Raw genomic sequence first — 14,568 nt, 5'->3', positions numbered from 1 at the left:
ACTCGAGCTATAAACAATTAGATTTTCTTCTGCTCGTAAGCAGACGTAGGATTCAAGCGTCTGCTTCGAATCTATCGTAACCTCATTGTTGTGACTTCAGACTTCGGAGGGATTGTTTATTCTCATTTGAAATTTGAAATTGGTGACCTTTATCATTAATTGAAGTTATTTCAATTAAGATCAAAACTAAATGTAATCATTAAATAAAACGGTAAGGAATAATTAAAATCAATTTAATTAGTGAATAAACTGAAAAGTTACTGTATTATTATTTAGAAACTTCTACTTTTTAGGGTAATAAAAATACTGACTCTGACTAAATTTTTTTACAGAATTTTTTTAAGATGACCAAAATGGCTAAAATTTATCTAAGAGCATTTGGATCAGGCGAATTAAGCCATGTTCCTATTGAAACTTTGGTTGCATTATTTACAATAAAATATTGTGATTCTAATGTAGAGATATTTCTGGTTGAAAGTGAGAAAAAAGACAGTGAATATATTTATTTAGTTGACCTAACAATGTTTCAATACAAATTTATAAAATTTGATGATGTATCTAAGATTTCAAGGGCCTGTGAATTACCAAATTTAGAATTAGATGAAAAAAATTGTATAGCTGGATTGTGTGGAACACTGCGGCAAATTATAAAAAATATTTTAATAGATTCTCCAGACCATAGCAGTCGGAGTCTATTGGGTTTTAAAGAGCAGTGCCTGAGTGCTTGCTCTGAAGCTAGTATTTGGACTAAGTTTTGTGAGATAGACATCGTATCAATGGTTGGTTGTAAATTGACAGAAGATCAAGAAAATATGATACCTTTATCATTGGCTAAATTTGAAAATCATATGTCGCAACCAGTAAAATTACATAATCTATTTAAATATACAATGTCAAAAAAATTTGCTGGTGATAATGTGACTAAAGACAGAAAAGTTTTACCAGAACATACTTTTGCGGAAGGATTGTCTTTGACATTGGCAGATGTTATAATTTTTGTATGTATTCATATATACTTCAATTCAATTGATAGAACACTTGTTTCTGATAAGTTGCCTTTAACTATAAAATGGTATGAAAATATGCTCACAGATGAAAAAATTATGAAATCCTTAGAAATTTTGAGTAATGAATGTAAAAGATTATGTGAAAGTGTCTCAAGTTATAGTCTTCCTTGCATTGAAAATTATAGTTTGTATAAAAGTGATCCTAAACGCTACAAGCCAAAGAATCGTATCTACACTCATCAAAAAGATATAGATAACTCTTTAGAAAAAATCAGAAGTGGCAACATACAATTTGGCATTGATAAATTGTTTGCACAAGACCAAGAAATTGATTGGTCAAGTATTCCTTTGGATGCAACTCCTCAGGGTGGTGATTTACCAAATAAACGTTTAAAGAGAAAATTTGAACAACTTGAAAGTTTATGTAAACCAATTTTAAAATTGTCTAAAAAAGGAGATATCATTGTTGATTTTTGCTCCGGTGGTGGTCACCTAGGAATTCTCGTAGCATATTTGCTACCAGATTGCAAAGTTATCCTTTTAGAAAACAAAGCTTTATCAATGCAGAAAGCTAAAGAGAGAGTTGGTAGATTAGGTTTGAAAAATGTTATTTTTTATCAATGTAATTTAGATTATTTTAAAGGAAATTTCAATATTGGTGCATGTTTACATGCTTGTGGAGTAGCAACAGACTTAGTTCTTCAACAATGCATTAAAAGAAACGCTGCTTTTGTTTGCTGCCCATGTTGTTATGGATCTATTCAAGACTGTTCTCACATTGTTTATCCTAGAAGTCAATTGTTTGAAAATGTTTTAGAAAAAAGAAATTACTTTAATTTAGTACATGCATCTGATCAAACACATGATACTGAAAATGTTAAAACTAAACAAGGATATGAATGCATGACAATTGTTGATACTGACAGAAAAGTACAGGCAGAAGAAAGCGGTTACAAAGTTTACTTAAATAAATTGACTCCAGAAACTTGTTCTCCTAAAAATCATTTGTTAATAGGTTGGCCATGTAAATTAAATTATCGATTTTGTAATTCACCATTAACATAGCTTGTGCAACAAATAAATATAATGACATTCTACTTCTATCTCTATAAATCATTATTTATACCTGAGTTGGCTGAATGAAAAAATTAAAAAATATCCGTAATATTCCTTTATCATTTATTTACAGAACGTAAAAAGAAAGTTCTTGGATTATTACAGTGTCAACAATCGTCACTTTAGAGTTTAAATGTTAATTCAAGTTACAAGTATCATACAATCTAATGGTCACTTCAAAATAATTATTCTCGTGGAAATAATAAATTTAAAACGTACGATGATTGGAACATCACGAAATAACATGATTGCTACATTCATTGACATAATAAGATTTATTTATAAATACGAAATAATTAATATCAACACGCGATGTATTTACAAGAAATAGTCATACAAATCATACCGAACGTTTGGATGATCAATATCAATGTCTCCTTTGAACCATGAGATTAAATAGTCACTCATTAAAAAGGAACGACAACTCATGTCACAATTAGCCGTCGTTTTTTCCGTTCGTTTGCCAAAATAATTCAAACTACATTTATCGTTAAAAACTATAATCTATATAACGTTGACAATACTCAGAACGTTAACATATTGAGTTTATAGGCAGACGCGAATGATACTCATTAGGAATACATAGTGAAAAAAGACATACTTGTAAATACTGTTACGAATTAGACATAATCATAAATATTTAAAGTGAGAAAGGTATAAAGAGATGAATCGGTGTTCATGATAAAGGATTGAGATTATATAAGGAAGAATATATTGAAGATACTAGGAAAGAGGGCTGTAAGGAGCGAAATCGATTCCAACAGAAAGATTTGATAACAATTGATTATTGTATTCACTGTACCATAGATTTTATTCATAATTTTTTCAACTTAAAAACTGGTACTAAAAAACAACGCTGCACCAGTCCTCTTTATTTACTTTCTATAATGAAAATGTTCGCTTTTTTTAAAATTTATTTCGATTCAAATTGAGACTCATCCATGAAGAAACGTTTATCGCTTCTCAACTAAACAGCGTATTCTTTCGCTGCGAACACAAAAATCAGCACATAAAGTTGCGGTTTATTAGCTATATTTTTGCAGTTTATTATTATTTTTTTTGCGGCTCGTATTCGTATTTATATTTATAGATACATTCAATATATGTTTTTCTTTCGTCGTGCGCAGAAAACTTGTACAGGTCGAAAAAGCGAATTCTGAATCCGTTTCCGAGTTTATTTATTTATTTATTTTTTTGAACTTACGATTTACTAGTATATGCCTTCAACAGCGAATTCGTCTCATCTCCAGCTGCGTAATCCGAAAAGAAATCAAAGACAATAAGGCGATGATAATCTCTGACGGATAAATAAAAATAATCGTTCTAAAAAAGGTTTTCGCGATAGCAATTAAACGTAACGAAGTAAAACGCAACCGAATACAAGCGGATTATACTCGTATATATTACGAGCAAAAAGAATGCATTCTCGTTCCCGAAAGGTATAATAAAAGATTAATTATAGTTACCACTTAAAACTAATACAGACACATTGGGCCCTAGATACACGACACAAAAAGTATAGTATAAGTTACGATATTCGACGGTAATACAATATATAATCAAATATAGATATATAATATATTTATGTTTTAATTTATATGTAATACGGTGTATGTAGACGCAAATAAATAGCACTCGTAGCACTGTCGGTGATGATGAATGTAGTCGTATCGTGTATTATATGTATTTATCATCTTACTATCTGTATTGTGTATGTAACGCGCGTGTATGCTCTTGCCTCTTTTTTTACTCGTTTAGTGTTTATCCCATGTCGCTTGGATATTTCGCAGCTTTCAGTGTTATTGAAGAGTAGTAATCGTCGTTGTAGCTAAAGGTCGATACGCTTTTAGGTGATGGATCACGACTCGCCGTTGCCGCTATCGTCACCGTCCTCGTATTCGCTTCCGCTGAGGGGCTCGTCGTCGTCGTCGTCGTCGTCACCGAGCTCGTACTCGTCGTCGTAGAAGTCGGTGATGTCGAGCTGCTGCTCGGCCGGCCTCGCCCGCGTTTTGATGCAGTAATCCTCCAGGGTCAGGGGCACCACGATGCCCTCCTTTTCCGCCTCCATCTTTGCCGCTTGTGCTTGTTTTCTGCGAACACGACAAGACGCGCATTATAATAAACATAACGAATATGCGCGGAGAGCTCTTACGTGCGCACGAGCAGCACGTACTTATACGCTGCGCATTCGATAATTGCAAGCACGCAATATCCAGGCTAATTCATTCGAGGCTCTCGGCGCATAGAGTAGAGAGATCGCTTTGTAATTCAAATGATGATTCAAGTTCAATATTTAATTTTTAGACCCGACGCTTTCGATTCACTCGGACGATCGATTCATTCGTTTAATAACGACAAAAAAGAAAGAATAAGAAAAAACAGCAACCAAGACTACAAAGTTCGATGATTGTAAACTTTGCTGCTCAACGTGCGCGCACGTGAATCAATTGACGTCTCATTGTTGCTGCGCGACGATCGTCACAAGCTGCAACGCGAGCAGCTGTTTCAACGCGAGAGAGCTTGTTATTATACGATTTTCCGCGTGCGCACAAAGAGCAGCGAAGAATTAGCGACCAGTCGAGCCCGAGATAGAGAGATAGAACCGTAGATTATTATACAAACTTACCTGATGATATTCTCGTATTCTTTATCTCGACCTTTGGAATCGCGCCAGCGCCTGTACATGACCGATGCGTCTACGTTGGCCGGGCTGTAGGTGTTTGGCTCGTTCAAAAGAGAGATAACTGACAAAAGGATCGTTCTGAAAGGAAAAAAAGAAAACATTGTGTTACTCCAACGTTCGAGTAAAAATACATATTTCAAAAATCGGCGACAGGCCATTACGATAAATGTGCTGCACGTGCGGTAAATGTGCATTGCGTTGCGCCTACAACGTATATAATAAGTACAAATATACCGCATACCACTGTGCTCTTCGCAACGAATCCGCTCGCGCGATTTTTCGAATATCCGTTTGGCACACGCAGGAACGCGAGTCGCGTAAAATCGCTAGAGAGATACAAGAGTGTCTATGTAAGCCGTGCACGTATATAGCTCTCTCTCTCTCTCTCTCTCTCTCTCTCTCTCTCTCTCTCTCTTTCGTCGCATAAAGCATGCGCGGGACAGAGAAAGAGAGATCTCTTGCGCGTCGTCGGCGTGTTGTTTTATAAGCGCGGCGCGGGCATTACATAAAGTTTGAATTAAGCAGTGGCTTAAATAATCCGATCGAAAGGTACATTTTACATAATAGTTATGACAAACAGCCAAGCTGCGGCGGTGGTGGCAGAGATTCGAAGACAGCCCGATGCGAATGGCCGTGAGCGCGATAGCAAGTAGTAAGCAGCAACCAATTGATGCGTCTCAACAAGCTTGACAATCATGTTTTACGATTGTCACTTTTTTGAAGTTACCTCACGTTCTGGGTTGGGTTCCACCTTTCACAGGGAAGTTCTCCGCTTTGTGGGTCGTCGACCGGTGGATGTAGGATGGATATGCACAAGTCTCCATTCTAAAAAGAAAAACAAACAAGAGTTATTATATAGGTAATCGGAAATTAACGAGGTAGTAATGATTAGGCAAAGAGCGAGAGACTATCGAAAAAGAAAAGTACAAAGATGTCGATTCACAAGGAGCACAAGGAGCCGTTGTCATGAAAGCGCAACGTTGACGCGCGTTAAAAAAAGCCGCCACACGAGCTTCGCATTTCTGACTAGACTCGAGGTGATTCACTCGAAACGCAGGTAGATTGCGCGACGAGAGTCCAAGACAAAAGTAACTGTAATGAAAAGGTGGACGGCCTGTGCTGTGTGCCTGACTGTGCGGATAATGCATGTACAGGAAGACGAGCTGGTCGTGCAGATTTTTCCAAATTAACCGAAGCTTTTTTCTTTCATTTTTTTCTACAACTCGCAGCGAGAGCATTATTGCACGCGGCGATTCGCGCGTTATGCCGAGAGACAAAGCGAAATTTCTTCGCTTCGCTTTGGAGCGGCATGCGTGTTTGTTTTTCTCTCAACTCGTAAAACAGACGAAAAAGGCAGACGCTCTCGTCAAGCGAACGGAAGATACTTATTTCGAGTGATTAAGGCCGTCTATGCAGGCTCACGTGCGTCTATATGACAGTGCGCAGTGCAGCGCACCGCGAGACTCGTAAGCTCTGCAACAAAGAGGCAAGTTGGAGCGGGCTTCTCCGAAACTCGCGAGTTATTTCAAGAAGTTTCATCGTTTTCCGATATAACAGCGGCGCAGCGAGAGTCGTCGCTCTCGCTGCGCGGACAAAGACATTTTCATGGCACCCGAGAGACGAAAAAGAAGCCATCAGTGGTCGGTCGGTGGTTTATGGCTCGCGTTTTAGCCCGTCATCGTTGTCAAGTCGTCCGCTTGTCGAGTGCTGCAGTTCTTTGTCGATCGATGTACGCGTGCTCGCGGTGTCGATTAGCTCTCGAGGCTCTAATTAGTTTCTATACGTACAAATATCGTTCTATACATAATAGCGAGGCAACGTGCGAAGGAGGCATCGACATGTGCGTCGCCAGCGTCCTCGTGGCCGCGTCGAGCTTCATTGTTTATCCAAACGAATATTAAGGCGCGCTTTTGGCGTTACATCCCGAGTCGCGCGAGAAGTCGACGCCTGGCAAGGCCGTCGAGACAATGACATACGCGCATTTGCACACCTATATATGTGTATCGCGTTATAAGCACGATACGCACGAGCTCGCTTAGATTATTGGCGCTCGGTCGCTTTATTCTCGTGTTCGCAGAGGCAGAGATGGTCGTTTGCTCCGAGCGAGGCAGAAAGAGATGGAGCGAGGGAGATCAGCTGATCAGAACGAGTGACGTTTAATTTTCTCGCGCGAACGTCATCGACCGACTGGCGACTGCAGCGGAGCAAAGCTGATAACTCAATAGCGATAGTCGATCGATTCTCTAGCCATTTTTCGAGTTCAGCACGAGAGAGGAAGACGTCGTACAAGCGCGCAGTTCTTCCCTTCTCTCTCTCTCTCTCTCTCTCTCTCTCTCTTTCGATTACAATGTAACAGCACCGCGGAATTGTTTCCCGAAGCAGCGAACTCTCGCGCGGTAATTCACTGCGCATATAATAACAACCCGACACGTGCGCCTAATGCGTCGGCCAAAATAACGGAATGAAAACGCGAACGAAAAGAGCTGCAGTTGCCGAGCACTTCACGTGCTGCGCGTAAGCAAATATTTTTGCAAAGCTTCGGCTGCAAATTATATCGGCAACGGTGCTCGAATCAACTAATAAATCTTGACCAACGACTGCCCGCAAGGCTGGAAGTCGCGTTACGGGGGGTCGATGAAAAAAATACGCTCGTGATGATGAGTTTATAAAGACAGTTAAAATAAACGAGAAAACATCGAGGTATATACATAGGTAAGGTTGAAAATGGCTGATTACACTTACCTCGTAAACATTTGGATGCCAGACTTTTGTCATGAAACGAATGCTGGGCGGACTGTAGGGGTAATCCGGTGGGAACTTCATATGTGCCTGGAAAAACATTGTAAAAATTAATCTTCTGTATAACAGTGTTTACAAACGCGATTGATTCGCTTTGTCGGGGCATAATTGATAAATGACTGATTATAGATTTCTTTGCAGGATGATATTATTGATCGATCGTTTTCCGCTTGTTTTGTGTTGTACCTGTGTGCAATCCGCCGAAAAGTCATTAAACTGAACACGATTTCTTTGTTCTATTACTATAAATCCTTATTTAAACGGGTCAGTGTTTCAAGGGAAAAGTAATTCAAGTATACAAGGAAGGCCAAAGTATTGGATTATCCCTTGGAGCGAGCCAAGGGCCGTAGGTTGAATAGAGGAAAAAATATAATAATTCTCGTTGACAGCGCGCATCCGAGGCATCGCAGTCGCAGTCGCAGTCGCGACAAAGTGATAAACGGAGAGAGAAAGAGAAAAAGAAATAGTACAAGTGCTGGATGCGGGATGCAGAGAGTAGGAGGAGAGGAAGTCGACCTGGTCATGGCCCAAATATCCTAGTGTCTCCCTCCCCCTGGCCGCCACCTCGTCCTATTTATTTTCCCTCGGGGAAGACGTATACATGTATACATTTGCATCTCGTGGGCTGCTGCTACTACGAGTCGCTGCGATTGCGGGTGAGTTTTCTGCGCACCGATATAGTATACCGAGCCGTGCATATTCGAGCAGAGTTCGAGTCTCGGCTCGGTACGCGTGCACGGTGCATACACGTCTAGGTGTGCTAGCAGCGCATGTGTGTGTACTATCCGCGGGTGGGAAGGGGTCTAAGGAGAGACGGAGGAGGGAGGTTAACCTACTTTCGTCTCTATTATTCGCCCGAGTTTCGCTCGTGCATTCTGCACATACACACACACACACACTCGCGCATAAACGCACACATTGCAAACTATCACACGCCCACGTGATTGGCGTTGAGGCTCCTTGCATGCACGTACACGCGTCTCGTAAGCCGATGTGAGCATTGCACGGCTCGCGTGTGCTAGTATGTGTGCACAGGCATGCGAGCCAGGATAGATACTCTCGGTGCATGCACGAGGCTACACACGGACAACGGAGCATATAATGTGTACCTCTACGTATAATATATATAATACGTACATACGTAGGTACGGTTCGCGCGCCAAAGCTTTTCCCTCCTTTATCGTCCAGTCGACTCGGTCATTCGCGTGCAACGAACGCAGCAACCGCATGCGAGGCTCTCTCGTCGAGCTCTGCAGCCTATGTGCAACATATGCACTCTCTCATTGATCAAACGTCCAGATTCGCGCGGCTGTTTTCGCGCCAACGAGACTCGCGCGCGCGCGACCGACCGACCGATCTTCTCTCTAGCTCTATGACAGCCGACGCTAGAGCCACAACTACGAATGCGAAACGTCATCTTTCGATCGATGCAACTTTACACGACAAAATCCTTCTCTCGCTGATGCAATTATTTCTTTTTTTTCTTGAACAAAAGGCTCGGAAGTTTCGTGTGACTTTTGCGAGTCAAACGCAGAGTGTAGTTTAGAAAGCGACGCACTGTTTGAGCGAATTTCCTGGCTTCGCGTTCAAACGTCAGAAAGACGGACTGGAGAAAGTGAATTCAAGCTAGGTTGCGACGAGGATCGGACTTTGCGTGTTTACGCTAATGTTTAGGATCTATATATATATATATTTACACGATACACAATCGATTGTGAGAGTGGACTATTTTTTTGAAATTGGATTGAATTTAAAGTAGACGTCGTGCGCCGCTAACGACCTCTGAGCGCGAAACCGCTGCTGCTGCTGGTAATCGAAGCGGAGCAGCTGTCACATTCAATACATACATTCGCGATTGGCGTACACACATACACACTCTGCGATCAACATAAGATGCAGGGGAAGTTGAGACTTGCTCGACACGTTGTTGGTGGGGAGTTTCGATGCACACTTGGTGTGTGTGTTTGTTTGTGTGTGTGAGTGAGAGAGAGAGGGAAAGATCCGTGCGCGCACACCAAGTGCACGAAATGGATGGGATGGAAGGTTCTACGCGAAAGAGAAAGCGTTTCGCCATGCACTCTTCTGACTGCAAACTATATAGCTTTATGCGCGCGCACGTGCATATGTGTATGTGAGCGGTGCACGTGTGTGTGTGTGTGTGTGTGCATTGTGCATGAGTACACATGCACGTCTATACGTCTCTCTCTTTTTCCATACATACATGTTAGGTTAAGTGCGCAGATATACAAGAGAGTGGATGAGAGAAAAAAGAACGAGTGCTAGGTGTATATGCAGTATAAGATAGCAAACAATTGCGACTAACCTTAAAATATCCACCCTGGTAGAGGGTATCGGGTGGTCCGAATATGGCAACCTCCCACTCGAACATGTTGTCCTCGCTGACGAGTTTGACGCGAAAACCCTCGACGGGCTCCTCCTGCAGGCTTTTGTACTCGAGGGCGAGAGCGCGCAGGGCACTGCTCGTTGGCTGCGCCATTGCTTGTATTTTGTTGTGTTGTGTGTTGTATATATATAGCTCTGGTTTTGTTGCGAGTCTCGGACTCAGAGCACGCTATAATGCACGGACAGCTTCTAGACTGCTGCTCTGCAGCTGCTTCTGCTCTCTGCGAGAGTACAATATTATTAAGTATAAAGTATATATATGAGAGATGATTGTATGAGCTGTGATCTCGTCCGTGCACGACTGCAACTGCCTGTGTACTTCGGTTTCGACGACGACGTGAACGAAGACATAAAAGAAAATAAAAAAGCGAGAGCCAGCGATGTATTAAACGGTATCGAATGCACGCGCACGATCAATCGCGCAACGACTTTTCCGAGATGGAACGCGCTTTTCCTGGCTTCTTTCGAAGTAGTTAATTTTCATATATCTGCTTCGTGAAGCAGTAAGCTAGCACGATTTAAATCGACGCGTTGATGCAGCACTGCTAGCCACAGGCAGGCAGTCGGACGGACAGACAGAGCTGGCTTTGGCTCGCATACAACACGCACCAATGTGTAACACACTCGTTGCTGCTACTGCCGTACTAGCTTCATATACGTATTGCCGTTGCTGCAGTGCGAAATGCGAATCGACCAACGGCACGGGGATATTCAGCACAGAACGACGAAACAGTGATCACGCACACTATAAGAGTATATAAGTGTAATACAAGAGACACTGGCTCGGCACAAGGCACAGCGCGCACTTGCTCAACGGTTTTTCACTTTATTAAATGTTGGATTTTCCTCTTTACGCTGCTGTATCTGCACGATTATCAATTTCAGGGAAGAAACTGTTGCATCCTCGAGGTTAACTGATTCGATTGGCAGCGCGAGAGAAAAAAAACAAACACCGTGAGTCTAAACGACGACGTTGTTTTCTATATGCTAACGAACGACACAACGCTTCGACGACAGCAACGACTGGACAGTGGACCGTCTCTGTCTCTCTCTCTGTCTCTTTCTCTGCGTGCTACTGTTGTGCTCGAAGAGAAAAGTCAAAACACGGGGCTGTGTGTGCTGTGCGCGATCGACAACGACGGACGGGAGTCTGCGTGTCGAGTCGAGACTCGAGAGCAACGAGAAAGCCAGCGGACTTTACTACGGTATAGGCAACTAAGCTTTGCGCACCAGCGACAGACTCACAGGCTGCCTGCTCTGCTGCTGCTGCTGCTTCTATATACCGTGCTCATAACTATACGTATAGCACATGCTATATATACCTGTATATATATATATATATCGTCTTGTGTCGCTGCTGTTTCGCATATATGTATCTACTGCTCCCCCTTCTACACCCCTCGCCAATATATAAGAGCCGTATTCGCGCTAACTTTATATACCATTAGCCCCCTCTTTCGCAAGCATTCACCAGTCGACGTACAACACCAACACTTGTGTATGACACGCTGAGAACGTGTATAAGACGTGCGGATTTTGTTTTTCTTTATGCACGCTCTGAATTAACCGTTTACTCGAGCTACCTATTCATCATTTACATTCAACTTAACTTACAAGACTAGACAGCATCGAGTTCGTAATTCGTACTCCCGCGATTCGAATTTAAAATCGACGCAAGACAAAAAAACACTCGTGCGAATTCACTTTTTCTTATACTTTGATGCTCAACTGCTGTCGTAAACCTCGGCCAATAATATTCATTTTCGATTCTCAGTAACCCATCGCTTCTTTGCTGGCATTTTGACGTTTCATAATTTCCGTTATTTCTATTCTGTCACTTCATCCGATCGAATGAAAAGAAAAAGAAACTGATTTGGTCGCGTCCGCCGTCGATCGCCGTTTGACGTCTTTGTTGAAGTTGTGCTTACGTACATTATTAGAGCATAGGATCGATTACGAAACCTAAATATATTGCGTTGTTAAAACAATTTTTAAAAACTTATTCAACCATCAGTTTTCGGTGCCAGTATTTCGTTGTCGCCTTTCAAAAGCATTTGCAAACTGAACAAAATCCAATGTATAAAATGATTCTAAATTTATGATCAAAATTATAAATAACAGTTGACAGTTATGTGAAAGAAGTATTAGGGATTAATGTAAAAATTTTCAAGTAATTAAATTACCAAAATATTACTGGTTGATATTCAATTAACGCAAACTTTCGAATTCAATTGACGCACGTCGATAGCAACGCAATGACCAATATCTATATCCGATAATGATATCGATTTTCATCAGTTAACTACCAATGGTAAGTATGATTTTCAATCATTTCAATAATTAACAATCGAAAATGCAGAAATCTTTTTAAGATCAGTAAAACAATTCAAAAAAAGTACCTCCGCTTTGACTTCATCATGTATAGAAATCAGATGATTAAAACTTTTTCAAGATCAATTTTTGCATCAATTCAATCTCTGTACGAGTCGTATTATTTGCATCATGCTTCGTAAGCGCTTATAAAATTATTTCAGTCAGTGATAAAAAGTAAGCGAATATTCTGGAAGATGTACAAAAACCTGCAAATCATTACGATACGCATATATGATAATATCAGCGCCATGTCGACTTCTATACGTCGCTTATAAGCAGTTTGCCGCACGACAAAACGACGCCGGACGGTCACGCACACAAATACACGCCCCGATCGTGTCTGTGACTCTACGCCGATGCGCATCTCGCGGAGAAACAACTGACGACGTATACAGTATACACCAACTGCTATCATAATACAAAGTACTTGCCACAAAACAATTCGTATTTCAATACTATACGCGTGTGCTATAGCAGAGACGTCTAGTCTATTCCTTTATATTATATTTATTAAAGGTATTTGGCAAAGATTTTGAACCAGCGAGCATCAGAATCGAAATAATTTTGCTTTCTAAGTATAGGTGCTGTTAAAAAACGACGCTATTATGGCCATACCCTACAATGAAGAAATCATGAAGATCTTCGGATTTTGGACCGGCGTTCTGACCTTGAAACTGTTGGCGATGTCTTTTCTCACTGCTAGGACTAGATTCAGAAAGAAGGTAGGCAAATATCATAATTTTTAATAATCTTTAGAAATATTTCAACAAATTTGCAAGTGCAAAAATGTTTACTCCACATCTTACATAATTTCATGGACTGACTAGCACGTTGAATTACAAAGTTAATAGCATATCATTCATAATGCCTCGCTGCCATGAATAGATTATATACATTGAAAATTTTCCTATACCTTAATTTGTCCTGTTTTGTTTATTCTAAAATACTTATTTTTATCTTCATATCACCTTATCTGTTTTTATACATTGCTTGAGTTTGTTATTTAAAACCCTAATTTATTAAAGCAGATAAATTAATACATAAAAATTTGTATTGTAGTGATATAATTTTTATTAAAATTTATTATTTTTAAGGTCTTTGCAAATCACGAAGATGCTTTAATGCTGAAGAAAGCCAGAGTAGCATATGACGATGAAGATGTTGAACGTGTTAGACGCTCCCATCTCAATGATTTGGAAAATATCTTGCCTTGGGTAGCCATTACCTACATATATCTTGGAACTGGACCATCAAACTTTTTAGCTGGTTTACTAATCAGAGCATTTGTATTGTCAAGAATTGGACACACTCTTTCGTACGCTATTTTCCCTAAACAACCTTTCCGTGCTATATCCTTTTTTATTGGCTATGGATTAACAGCTTTTGAAGCTGGTGCTACTATTATGCATTACATGTAATGTAAAAAAACAAGTAATAATGTTGGTCTAGGATTATTTTTGATACATAATTTTGCAAATGATGTTTTATACTTCAGACGTGTTCTAAAGTAGGTAGTTGAAGTATTTTTGTGAAGAAAATGATTTTTTGACAATATTTTTCATGGAAAGATAAATATCTTTATTAGTTTGTGTTGTGTATGAAAGTGGTTTATACATTCAAAATAGTATAAAAACTAAGAACAAAAATATGTTTAAATGTTTTCAAAGTACAAATTTAAATAAAAAATTTATATACATTAAAACAGTAAATTTGGTTGTTTAAGTATGTGTCAATGTGACGACCCACTGAATAAACTAATTTTCAATCATTGGCAAGCTGCAATTGCAGCGTGTAGTTACATAATCTTAGAGGTAAAATAATCATGAAACAAAATGAAAAAAATTCTCACGTCCATTAATAGTCGGTGCATAGAACGTGTGCGGGTAATATGTATACGATACGATCACAACTAAGATCATAAGGCAAATAGCCGGCTGCACGATAATGATATCAAGCCGGTAGAAAATTTTTACGCAACAGCTGTTTATCACAGAGATCAGGAGAGGTGAAATAATCAGATATAAATAATAATCATAACAATTAGACCAAAAAGAAAAAAAACAAAAACAGCGGGAGATCGGGACCGATAAGAGATTTCTAGTGCCACGGGTGGAAAGTGCGTCGACAGTCGAAAAATGAACACTGACTGTTATGCACAGGTACAGTAGCCGCGTGTGTCGGCCGAGC

At 40.2% G+C, this 14,568-nt stretch overlaps 3 protein-coding genes across 3 annotated transcripts; 2 read left to right on the top strand and 1 right to left on the bottom strand.

Annotated features, from left to right (window-relative positions):
- The first annotated feature begins 72 nt into the window (after window positions 1-72).
- On the top strand, window positions 73-2,110 carry LOC106648857 (glutathione S-transferase C-terminal domain-containing protein homolog). Its single transcript, XM_014365993.2, has 2 exons — window positions 73-211; window positions 333-2,110. The coding sequence occupies exon 2, from the start codon at window positions 345-347 to the stop codon at window positions 2,070-2,072; it is 1,728 nt and encodes a 575-aa protein (XP_014221479.1). The 5' UTR covers window positions 73-211; window positions 333-344; the 3' UTR covers window positions 2,073-2,110.
- A 269-nt stretch (window positions 2,111-2,379) lies between these two features.
- On the bottom strand, window positions 2,380-11,257 carry LOC106648974 (ubiquitin-conjugating enzyme E2 R2). Its single transcript, XM_014366210.2, has 6 exons — window positions 10,618-11,257; window positions 9,929-10,229; window positions 7,549-7,635; window positions 5,534-5,631; window positions 4,750-4,884; window positions 2,380-4,213 (listed from the first exon to the last, which is right to left on the bottom strand). Exons 2-6 carry the CDS (start codon window positions 10,100-10,102, stop codon window positions 3,982-3,984), a joined length of 726 nt encoding a protein of 241 aa, XP_014221696.1. The 5' UTR covers window positions 10,103-10,229; window positions 10,618-11,257; the 3' UTR covers window positions 2,380-3,981.
- Window positions 11,258-12,572: 1,315 nt separating this feature from the next.
- On the top strand, window positions 12,573-14,067 carry LOC106648976 (microsomal glutathione S-transferase 1-like). The gene is made up of 3 exons (XM_014366211.2): window positions 12,573-12,897; window positions 12,963-13,103; window positions 13,476-14,067. Exons 2-3 carry the CDS (start codon window positions 12,987-12,989, stop codon window positions 13,797-13,799), a joined length of 441 nt encoding a protein of 146 aa, XP_014221697.1. The 5' UTR covers window positions 12,573-12,897; window positions 12,963-12,986; the 3' UTR covers window positions 13,800-14,067.
- The last annotated feature ends 501 nt before the right edge of the window (window positions 14,068-14,568 follow it).

This window comes from Trichogramma pretiosum, unplaced genomic scaffold (genome assembly GCF_000599845.2).
Source record: "Trichogramma pretiosum strain Unisexual culture from Peru unplaced genomic scaffold, Tpre_2.0 scaffold37, whole genome shotgun sequence".
NCBI lineage: Eukaryota > Metazoa > Arthropoda > Insecta > Hymenoptera > Trichogrammatidae > Trichogramma > Trichogramma pretiosum.
This window is presented reverse-complemented; position numbering and strand designations above follow the sequence as displayed.

What these genes read in the sequence shown, in the direction of transcription:
- LOC106648857 (XM_014365993.2), top strand. Translation starts at nt 345, where the DNA reads ATGACCAAAATGGCTAAAATTTATCTAAGAGCATTTGGATCAGGCGAA.
- LOC106648974 (XM_014366210.2), bottom strand. Translation starts at nt 10,102, where the DNA reads ATGGCGCAGCCAACGAGCAGTGCCCTGCGCGCTCTCGCCCTCGAGTAC. An exon ending in ACCAGGGTGGATATTTTAAG is followed by an intron (nt 7,636 to 9,928) that starts GTTAGTCGCAAT and finishes ATGTTTTTCCAG; the next exon opens with GCACATATGAAGTTCCCACC. An exon ending in GGCATCCAAATGTTTACGAG is followed by an intron (nt 5,632 to 7,548) that starts GTAAGTGTAATC and finishes TTTTCTTTTTAG; the next exon opens with AATGGAGACTTGTGCATATC.
- LOC106648976 (XM_014366211.2), top strand. Translation starts at nt 12,987, where the DNA reads ATGGCCATACCCTACAATGAAGAAATCATGAAGATCTTCGGATTTTGG. An exon ending in GGACTAGATTCAGAAAGAAG is followed by an intron (nt 13,104 to 13,475) that starts GTAGGCAAATAT and finishes ATTATTTTTAAG; the next exon opens with GTCTTTGCAAATCACGAAGA.